General features: G+C 45.4%; 2 protein-coding genes across 2 annotated transcripts; one reads left to right on the top strand and one right to left on the bottom strand.

The window, feature by feature from the left end:
• Positions 1–908: 908 nt before the first annotated feature.
• LOC109772270 (uncharacterized) lies at positions 909–6718 on the top strand. The gene is made up of 15 exons (XM_020330956.4): positions 909–1328; positions 1990–2117; positions 2320–2391; positions 2468–2581; positions 3213–3281; positions 3369–3425; positions 3830–3883; positions 3966–4028; positions 4128–4190; positions 4400–4564; positions 4655–4810; positions 5712–5792; positions 5880–5941; positions 6048–6184; positions 6479–6718. The coding sequence occupies exons 1-14, from the start codon at positions 1133–1135 to the stop codon at positions 6139–6141; spliced, it is 1374 nt and encodes a 457-aa protein (XP_020186545.1). The 5' UTR covers positions 909–1132; the 3' UTR covers positions 6142–6184; positions 6479–6718.
• Positions 6719–8147: 1429 nt separating this feature from the next.
• Positions 8148–10908, bottom strand: LOC109772272 (NAC domain-containing protein 4). Its single transcript, XM_020330957.4, has 3 exons — positions 10482–10908; positions 9122–9402; positions 8148–8996 (listed from the first exon to the last, which is right to left on the bottom strand). Exons 1-3 carry the CDS (start codon positions 10705–10707, stop codon positions 8409–8411), a joined length of 1095 nt encoding a protein of 364 aa, XP_020186546.1. The 5' UTR covers positions 10708–10908; the 3' UTR covers positions 8148–8408.
• Positions 10909–11112: the final 204 nt, after the last annotated feature.

Raw genomic sequence — 11112 nt, forward strand, 5'->3', positions numbered from 1 at the left:
CCCACAAGTCAGAATCCTGGTCAAATCCCTGCCACGTTAGCATATTTGCTCTAAAACGGTCTCAGGGTTTAATTTAGATCGGGATTAGTGAGTTGAGTGTGCTGATTTCAGAGATTATGAGTTCAGGGTTCCATTTAGCTTTTCTCCACGAGTTCAGGGTTTATTTTAGACTTTTTCCTTGAATAATAGGTACAGAAGTTAAGACTGTCTTAAGTGTTTCAAAGGCTTCTACGCAATCATCATAAAAACAAACGAAACATCCTTTGCAAAAGATTAGTAAAATGCCTAATTTTTTATAAGTCTTTAATGAACCTCCTATAGAAACCAACATGATTAAAGAATTTTTTTATACCTTTAATATCTTTAGGACATGGCGTTTGAGGGCCGGATTTGTCTAAGTCTGGTTGTAGATGCTCTTACTAACAAATCCGCGTGTCAGCATGTTTAAGTTGGCCTAAATGTATCACTCACCAAGTTGACAGAAAGATTGTAAGGGCATGTACAATGGTGGCATATGGATAAGATGCCCCATGACAAAAAGTAGTTTGAGACACCTACATTTTTTTCTTCTCAATGCAAGCTACCACTAGTGGGCCTCATTAAAAAATATTCCCTCTATCGTAAAATAAGTGTCTCAATTTTGTACTAACTTGAGTGTAAAGTTGTACTAAGGTTGAGACACTTATTTTGGGACAGAGGGGTAGAAAATAAAGACTGTAGTACATATGCATCTCTACTTTTCACTTCAACCTTTTCAGCTTTTGACACCGGATTACACTTTTTTTTAAACACTTGCCTATCCCGCTTCGTTATTCAAATTTATTTTACCTGATATCCGATTCTACATGCCATGCGAGGCTATCCTGCCTCATGTACATGCCCTAAAGAGCGGGATCCTCAGGCCCACGGGGCAGTGGTACAGCCCAGACGCACGCGGCGCGTGCCGCGCACCCTTGTCCCTCCCCTCCATCGGCACGGCAGCCAGCGCCGCACCCACGTGCGGCCTCTTGAACTCGGTTGAAAAACGATCTGGGCTTGCTGCCTCCGAGGAGCGAGGCTACGACTACGAGGCGAGCACTTCTATCACTCTCCTCCTTCCTTCGTCGGGCCCGAGCACTTCACCATCTGCGAGATGCGGATCCCGGGGCTGCTCGCGGCGGCGGCGGCGCTGCTGGTTCTGCTTCTCGCGGTCGCCGGTGCGGCGGCGCAGGAGGCGGCGGCTGCGGGGGACGTGCAGCCGGAGGAGATCGCGGCGAAGGCGAGGGCCCAGGAGGAGGCGGTGCTCGCGGCCGAGCTGGGGCAGCTCAGGGCGAAGGTCGCCGCGCTAGGTGCGTGCGTCTTGCTCCGCTCGATTCGGTTCGGGGGAGGGTGGGTGTGGTTGGTTGGGATTTCTGGTGCTGCTTCGAGCGGCTTCGCTGGGGTTTGCTAGGGTTTTGGGGGCGATTTGGTCTGGCGAACTAGGCGCTTCTGCGATTTGACGAGATAGGGGAAGGATTTGGTAATTAGTGGACATATTGGTCGGTGGCTTAGAGAGATTGTGTTAAGGCCGCTGAATAGGGATCGATAGATGCAGGCTAGAGGAAATTCTTCAGGCTAAGGGAAATTCTTCAGGCTAATTGGTGGCAATGTTGGGCAATAGCTTCGTTGTTGCTCCTCCAGTCCTACGTTTTTCGTTTGTCGCTGAATGGAGAGCCAGTTATGCCATTTAGTCTAACCGGAATTCGCCATGGAACCAGTGCCCCTTGCTTGAACTACCATTGAGATGCATGAAGGAGCTTGTAGCGTTAAGAACGCAATTACTCCGGTTTGATTCAGTTGGAGGTTCGCCATGGGCATGTCTTTGGTCGAAACAGTTCTTGTTACAATGTGAAACAGATGGTGTCAAGTCACTTGAGAATTTGTGTTCGAGTAAAATCATTCTCTAGCCATTGCAACATGTTTGTGCCACTTGATCCATTCTGAAACAGTGCAGCTATTGTCACCCTGCAGAGTCGAGCATTGCGGCGCAGACACAGGAGCTGAATAGCAAGGATGGCGGCATCGAAACACTGGAAAAGGTAACTGGGGAGATGTCACAGAACATTGCTAATCTGCAGAATGAGATAACTTCCCTCCAGGTAACCCATCTCATGAAGGACAATATATTGTACTCCCTCCGTCCGAAAATACTCGTCGGAGGAATGGATGTATCTAGATGTATTTTAGTTCTAGATACATTCATTTTTATGCATTTCTCCGACAAGTATTTCCGGACGGAGGGAGTAGCATATTCCTGCTCCCTGATAAAGGGATTATGCTCATCTGTTACTGCATATGCAGTCAAAGGGATCTATAGCTGCAAAGGAGCAGGCAGGCAAGGTCAATGCCCGGGCTATTGAGCTTGAGAAGCAGGTATTGGGTGTATGAAACGTCTAAAACTTGAGTGCAACAATTAGGATTATGTGGTTTCTTATCTTGCCTATTCCAGATTGAGAAGCTCAAGAAGGACATAGAAGCACAAAATAACAAAAAGGCGACCATGGAGGCTAGAGCCACCGATGCAGAGAAGAAGGTGCAAGAGCTGAATGCTAAGCTGGATAGAGTAAGTATTCGACTGTGGTCGTCTGTTGTGCTAATGTGCATCTATATTTTTCTTCATTTAGGTAACAATTCTTGGACAAGCTCGTATTTGCTTGATCCTTTGATAAACTCTTGTGGTGTTGTCATCGATTAAGTTGTCATTGTTGCCGTTTCTGCATTTATTACATGATAAATTTGTTATGGTTAAAAAGGAGATTGATACTTTGTCAGACTCATAGTGGGTTAACGATGGTTCATGCTGCTATTTTCATTTTTGTATGTGATTCCAATGCTATATAAAACTTTGCTACAGCACACTTCTCAAAAGTAAGGGTAAATTCTAAAGAAGAATCTGGAACGTTTTAGCGTATTTGATGATGATACTGTTTGAGGGAAGAAAATGTTTGGAAAACAGTGAGAATTTCCATAGTATTATATAACAGGCTGCATGATATATTATCATCTCCTTAATTTTAGGGAGAGCTGAGCCTCATTCCCTATTAAAACGTTATAATTGTGAAACCAAAAATGGGATAAGGCTCATATCCTGCTGTCCTGCAAGACTTTCGGTGGAATCAAGGGTATATCCCTTGAATCCACCTTTTTCGTTAGGTGAATACTGTCCTCAAGTTGATAATGTTTTTTTTTAATAGCTTCAAAAGACAAGCGGCGAGCAAAAGCTTAGGATTCAGAAGACTAAAAATGCTCTTAAAGCTGCAGAGGTTTGTGATATATGCAACTACAGTGTTACATTTTTGTTATGCAGTTTCGTGATGCATCTCCTCAATCCTTTGTTTTGGTGTTTGTAGGAGGAGCTGATGAAGGTGCAGTTAGAAGCAACAGCAAAATCAGAGCAGCTCGGAGAGGTAATTTTCATTCTATTGTTGTAGCTGCTGTCATATGAATATGTCAGTAAGGTGACATGACAGATTCTAGACTGGATTAGCCTTTTCCTATTTGCTCCGCACTCTTAGTGCAGTATGTCAGTGTTGTTTTCAGAAACACATTTCAAATGCAACTTAGTTGCCAGCTCAGCCTGGTGTAAATTATATGAAATTTTACATAATGATAACAATACTATCTTCTAATCACTGAACCTGAGCGTGATGTGTATCTGTGCATCTTTGTTGTCTGGCACATTTTGTGACTTGTACATTGAGAACTTCCTGATAAGGATGATGACGACGACGAATCGACGATGCCTGTCATGGGTGTAATCCATCCTTCCACTTTACATGCTTTGAACTTACTGATTGTTACTTTTTGGCAGGTTCATGGAGCATGGTTGCCACCTTGGTTAGCAGCACATGCAGCTCACTATATGGTATAAGTGGAGTAGTTAACTTAAGCATTGTGCCTCATCTTACTTTGCTTTTTCGCAACACACTCATCATGTTATCATGTAGGAGTTGATGTCAAGTCACTGGAGTGAACATGGAAAACCTGCTGTCAACAATTTATTGCAAAAGGTGCCTCCTAGCTCATTTATGCTTTTATTGAGGTTATGAAATATGCCAAGCTGAACACATTATGTATTTGTTTATAACCTGTCAATTAAATCACTGCAGGCATCAGAAAAAACAGTGCAGGCGAAGGAATGGGCCGAACCCCATATAGAAACTGCTAAGGCGGTAATATTCTTGTTCCTGGGATTGTGGGTCAGAAAATCTGTATAAGCATAGAGTTTATTTGAAATGTTAAAACACATCATATATGCATGTGTTTATGGCCAATTCTTATTGTATATGGATGTCATGTGAGGCAAGTATCACATGATGTTTCTGAGTTTTTGCATCTGTATATTTACTTCCACTAACAATGCTTTTTTTTATCCTTGAAGAAATGGATTCCTGTCATTAAAGAAAATTGGGCTACGGCAAAGAAAAATGCGGAACCTTATGTGCAAATGGTCTCAGCAAAATCAGTAGAGCTTTATCAAGCATCAAAGGATGCTATCTCACCTCATGTTGTGAAAGCACATGAGCTTGCTGATCCCTATTTCCAGGTACACTAGATCCCCTTTGTTTAGCAATTACACTTAGCCCATAGTGTTGTCATTGTAGTGAATTGATGTCACTTGATTATATTTTTTCAGGAAGCCAAGAAGTTATCCAAACCTTATATTGATCAAGTTGCTAAGGCCACTAAACCACATGTTGACAAACTTAAAATCACCCTGAAGCCTTACACTGAAAAGGCAGGCCAGGAATATGAAAAGCTTCGCGAGACAGCTAGTTTATACCATCAGCAGGTATTTCTTCTCTTAAATTTTCTTGTTATCTCAAGTATTCCAGCTTCTCAGTTCCAGTTAAATATTAATGCTTTGTTGTTTTAGACATTTTATGCTTCTGTTATTGTTAATTTTATTGTTTTGAGTTATTGAACACTTGGCTGAATTTGTAGGGCTGTTTTTAGGTGATCTTATTTCATATATTCTTATATAATCCTTGAGCACTGTATCTGCATTTTTCTCTGCTGAATATTGCACTGTATCGTCGGTAAATTTTGTAGCCATCTAATAGAATTATTTCGTCAATCAATCTAATGAGATTTTTTAGACCTATATAACTTCACAGTTAGTTATAGTTTAATAATGTCACTTTGGCCTTCTGTATGGTTATTTGGTAAATACTACTCCCTCTGTTTTTGACACTATGGCAGTGTCAAAAAAAGTCATTTTGATACAGAGGGAGTACTGGCCTACCAGTATTTCTTGGAGATACGCCCTCCCTCTTGTTCCTCCCCCAAGGGCGTGCACCCCAACCTTGCACAGTTCTTGGATGCCATCAAAACTGAAGCTAGGGCCTGGGTTTTGGCTTAAGCAGCTGTGGGCTGCCACTTGCCCTGCTGTAGGTCGCGTGTGACTGGTGCGGGAGGCTTGTAATTAAACTCCTTTTCTATCAATTCTTGGATTTTTTTACATTTTTTCAAAAAATAAATATAAACTTTGTGCACCTTAGGTAATTGGTTGGTTCAAATACTGTCTTGATCCAGAAACTTATTACGTACTCCGTCCATATCAAAATATAAGACGTTTTTTGACACTACTTTTTGTATGCTACTACTACTGCTGAGTGCTATAAGCAACTGCGGTAAAATGGCCTGAAGATCCAAGTCATGGATCCAATAATCTAAGCAATTTTCCTTTTCAGGCTCAGGTAACTATCTTGGATTACATGCACCAACATGAATTATTAAAACAATTTGCGAATGGAGAGTTGGTGTGGTTTCTGGTAAGCACAAACTGAACTGTCAATTTATAACATGTGTTTCTACTGATTAAAATAAGATGGTCTAAAATATCTTATCTCTCTTGGTAGGCTGCTGCTTGGCTCCTTATGCCCGTATATGTTTTGTACATACTCCTAACAGAAGTCTTCTGGTCAGTAGTGTATTTAAAACGCTTCAGCTAAAATAGTTGCTTGGCATGGCTTTAGGTGAATTGTGACTGTACTTGTTCGATCTGAAACCTTCCATTTTTCATGCAGCATCACCAAGAAGAAGAAAATCCCACGGAGTGACAAGGGCAAAGTTTTGGTCAATGGCCATAGGAGACACAAGCGCCGACATGCGGACAAGTAGACCGTAGACTGTTTGCCTATGTTCTGCAGCACTGTAGTTGAAGGTACCACATTCTTCCTTTGTTAGCAGTAACATCTGATCCAAACCCCACACTATCTAGGCCTTCTTTGTTGGCATCAAAAGGTTTGGGTCAAAGGAACAGTCCTCTTATTTTCACAAGAATATTGAAGTACATAAGTTTTTAATTGGTATTTGATACTACAACAGGACATGTTTATCTTGAGCCTTGATTAAATACTTTGAATATTGAATTGTTCCATACAACTTTGAAGCAAGTACTAAATCATTCACATGCCAGTTTGTACCGGGCCGTTGAACTCTCTTTGTACTTGTGCAGATCAAGTACGATGAGGCATTATTCATTCACTGACGAGTCTGCTGGATACAAATTAGGAGACGCCTGGTCCTGGTTAAATCATGTGTAATATATACCCTGAGTTATACTGCACGCAAACCGTGTCTCCATTTTGGCCCCCATGTATTGTAGCGGCCGTTTCTGTGCGATCACGTTGCTGAGTAGCGATTACGAGGTTAAATCTGCAGATATTCGTTTTAGTGGACACTTTTGCAGCTGTTAGCGTGTTTTGAGTGTACTTGGGGTAATCCGTGCTCACAACTTCCTAACGTACGTACCATTCCTTGTCACTGAAAGTTCAGATTAAAACTATTCAACGTCGCTGTACGCTGGAGTAGTGTACTAGGTTGTCTCCATTTTTTTTTCAAAAAGGAGGATTACTCCTGGCCTTTGCGATGCACACAACCATCTTTATTGCATTATTCAACATGACTTTATAAAATAAATACATAAATCAATCCAAAACCATCTTTTAAAAACAAGATTGATGATGTGTCCTCTTTATTGCATTATTCAACATGACCTTATAAAATAAATACATAGATCAATCCAAAGCCATCTTTTTGGTGAAAACTGTTACCCTACCTACAAGATTGATGATGTGCCCTGATCTTGTGTCACGCACATCAAAAAATTTGGTGGCCTACCCGACGGCTAGTTAGGAGCATCAACCGGTTTAGCAGACCTTCAGCGGGCACCGCATGCACACATTGTAGAATCTGTCCGTCCTTTTTTGCAATCCCATCTTTAGGAGCAATAAATACACTGATCTTGCTAGACCCTTATGCCGTCGACGATGTCGGACAACGCCAACCTCCTACGCGCATCCATTAAACGGTATCCAGCATTGAGGCTCCGCTGCACATTGTCGTCAAGACTCGCCGTCGTCGATACGGAGATCTGAGCCCACACACCAAGCCAAACACTTGTCCCTTCGACTGATGTACAACCCCAAAGATGATGCCCCATGGGGTGATGACGCACGAACAGAAAAGGGTTTCCCTGGAGCACACAGGAACGCGAATCGCCCCATAACACCTCGAACGAGGTAACGACGCCCACGGGTGCCTCCGGTGACGGTTCTGTCCGAGGCTGAACCATGCTTTCGTTGGCAAATTCACGCCATCCCTGTCTGGACCACCGGATCAACCTCCCCCGTCATCCAACATGCCCGTAGGAGATGTTTGCCGTAGGGAAACCGCATAACTGGAGCCACACCCCCGCCCGGAACCGCCGCCCCGCCTGGGTGAGCCATCAACGGCGGAGGGGCCCTCAATGTTGCGTCGTCGACACCGGACAACGCACACGTCCAGGGCACCCTTGTGGATCGCCACCGCAACCGCATCTCGGAGTCGTGGTAGAGGAAGGCCCCGCCGCCGCCATCATCCCCCACCTGGGCTTTGCACCGCGGAGCTCCGGCCGCGGCGAGGAGACGGGCAGCGGCGGCTCGAAGCTCTAGATCGGATCAGGAGGGAGGGGATCGAGGAGAGGGGCTGCGGCGGCTCGAGGAGAGGGTCGAGGAGGGAGGGGATCGGGAGGGCTCTGTCACTAGGTTGTCTCCATTGAGGCCCGAATTCGTGGTGAACTCCGAAATAACAAATCGATTTCAGAAATCCACAACAGGCACGTTTAACTTTGGCACAGACGCGCGTAACAAGTATACCAGTACTATTTATAAACTCACTGCTGATCCTGAATGTATACAAGCGCGCAGTTAGGTAAGGCAAACGGTCTGTGTACAAGGCGGGCGACCAAAGCTAACCTGAAATGCTCAAAGAACAACCGACAGAGAAGATGATGGATGATACAACGAAGAGACTAGATTAAACACCACTCAAACCGCCCTGCTCCTACGTAGTCAACAATCGCCTGACACCCCAGGCGTCTCACGTACACAACCTACGTACACTCATCAGTAGCTACCAGGCCAGTACCTCTCCACCATCTGATCTACGTCCAGGTTCTGGTACCTCATGCCAGCACCCCCTGCCGCATGCCCCTCTCCGCCGAACCCGCCGCCGTCCCCTCCGGCGGCCGGGATGCCGCCGAGCCCCGCGGCCATGTGCTGCTCCATCGTCATCGCCTGGCCATTGGCACCGCCCGCCTGCTGCTGCTGCTGGCCCATCGGCATCGGCATGGCGTGGTGGAGGACGTGCTGCGGCGACGGGCCCCCGAGGTTGAGGTTGAGGCTGGAGAGCGTGAAGGGGCCCGGCGGGTTGAGGTACCCGGCGGCGGCGGGGTGCGGCTGGATGTGCGGGTGCAGCCCCGGCGTGCCCCTGGCGAAGCGCGAGAGCTCCGCCAGGTCGGCGGGGGTCATGTACGGGTGGTGGTGCCCGCGGCCGCCGCCGAACAGGTCGTGCCCCAGCAGCGTCGGGAGGAACTGCGGGACCATGTCCAGCGTGTACGGGTGGTGGTGGGACCGGGAGTGCGCGTTGGTGCTCGACGGGTACTTCTTCACCCCCGGGCTCTTGGCGAAGATGCGGCACACCACCCATTCATCCTAGAAACATTAATTGATCGAGTTCAAGTTAAAATGAAAAATTCGGTCATTTTAGTTAATCATGCAATCGCTTAGCGCAAATTATGAAAATTCCGCAAGAAAAATTTGAGGGATGTCATGTATACCTTGTTTGATTTGGAGGCCGGCTTCAGGTGGAGGCGATACTCGTGCATGACCCAGTTGCTCTTCTCGCCTCTTGGAGCCCTCCCCTTGTAGAAGACTAGGGTTTTCTTCATCCCAACTAGCTCTTGTGTGGATGGCGGTTGCCCGGTGAATATCTCCTTATCTTTCCCCGTAGTCTTCCAGTAGCCAGCATTAGTTGCACGGTTTGTTCGCACGCCGGTCGGGTACTTGCGATCCCTTAGGCTGAAGAAGTACCACTCTTTTTCTCCCATTTTCGCCTTCTCTGGATTTCAATCGATTGATCATACACATACAATTGTTAGTTTGGAGTACATGTTACATACATGAAGCTATTTTATAATAACACAACTGAAAAAGCACTCTTTCGTAATTCTAGGTGTATGCATACATGGAGAGAATAGATCTTCCAGTTAATTGTTTGCTAGTAATAGTTTCTAACTATACAACTACTAGTAGGGTTCTGCTCATTTTAAGTGCAGAAGTTGGGGAAGTTGTCTGAGAAGGAGACATACAATTAATCTTGAGTCGATAAAGCAAAACAAAATAAAACAAAAGAGCATATTCATTCATGTATTATCATACAGTTGATGGTATCATCGTGCTAGAAGCTAACCAAACAAATCGTATCAAAGGACAACAAATTGAAGGGTGCATGTTAACTAACAATAGAAGCTTAGTTTGTACAATATATCGTGTTAAAAAACAATTCTACAATATATTTTTTTCTAAATTTGTAAAACTTCGTAAGAATCCACCCTCCTTAATTTATTTATTTAACCATGCAAACATCCAATTAATTGTTAGATGGTAATAGTTTCTAACTACCAGATAGCCGCAAATCCTGTTCCCCTCATTTTAAGTGCAGAAGTTGGGGGATTTGTCTTTTTCCATTATCCAAAAAAAGAAACCATGAGAGAGGGACACATATAATCTTGAGACGACATCACAAAGCATGAAGGTTTTAACTTTTAAATATCTAAATATATTGTGTTCAACCAAAATTTCTACAACATATTTTCTAAACTTGTAAGAATCCACCATTCTTGATTAATTTATCTATGCATGAAGTCCTCCTTCACATATGCTCTCGAGGAAAAACGCTGGGTGATTTATGGCTTTTATATAGCTTTTGAAAAACATGATCGACGCGCGTATGAAGTCTAGTCAATTTTTCTTTTAAAAGAGCACAGCTTATGCATGCTGCTTGGTAGGGGAGAAAAACAAAACCATGGAAACACCCGTCGAAGGAACGGAACTGGTCGTGCATACATGCATAGACGGACGCATGCACTGACGTGCGCTAGCTAGCTCAAGAACATTTCTGACTGAGTAGTTAGTTACCTGGGAGATCCCATGGCTCGCACTTGTTGAGGTCAACCTCGGTGATGGCCCTGGCCGTGAAGCCGGCGTCGGCGATCTTGCCGCGGAGGTAGTAGGTGATGAGCTCCTCGTCGGTGGGGTGGAACCTGAACCCCGGCGGCAGGCTCTCCTCCTCCCCCTCCTTGGAGCTCTTCTTCTTCGACACCGCCGCGCCCCCTCCCCCTCCTCCTCCTCCTGATCCTTCCATCTAATCACCAAGCGGCCGATCAACCAACACGGCACGAGGTATAAAACCCTAGATAACCCCAGCCCGCGGTGCACCACAAGAGGAGAGGAACCGGCGCGCCGGCCGGGGAAGATGAACACGCGCACACGCTAGAGGCTGCTCGCTCGCTGGCTGGAGCCGAGTCTGCGTGTACGTCAAACTGGTGGGTGTGAAATACCGGCCGGGAGTTACCCCGGGAAGAGGGCAAGGATATAAGGGGGAGGAGATAGAAAATGTGCCGGTGACGCTGAGCCCGTACCAACCCGGGGTCGTGAGCGACAAGCTGGCTGGCTAGGTCGACGACGAACGAACGATCGATCGATGTGTTTTTAGCATGCTGCATCAAGGCCTCCTGTGTTCCCACGCGCTGGCTAATTTCCTCCGTCT

Source organism: Aegilops tauschii, chromosome 5 (assembly GCF_002575655.3).
Source record: "Aegilops tauschii subsp. strangulata cultivar AL8/78 chromosome 5, Aet v6.0, whole genome shotgun sequence".
In the NCBI taxonomy this organism is placed as follows: domain Eukaryota; kingdom Viridiplantae; phylum Streptophyta; class Magnoliopsida; order Poales; family Poaceae; genus Aegilops; species Aegilops tauschii.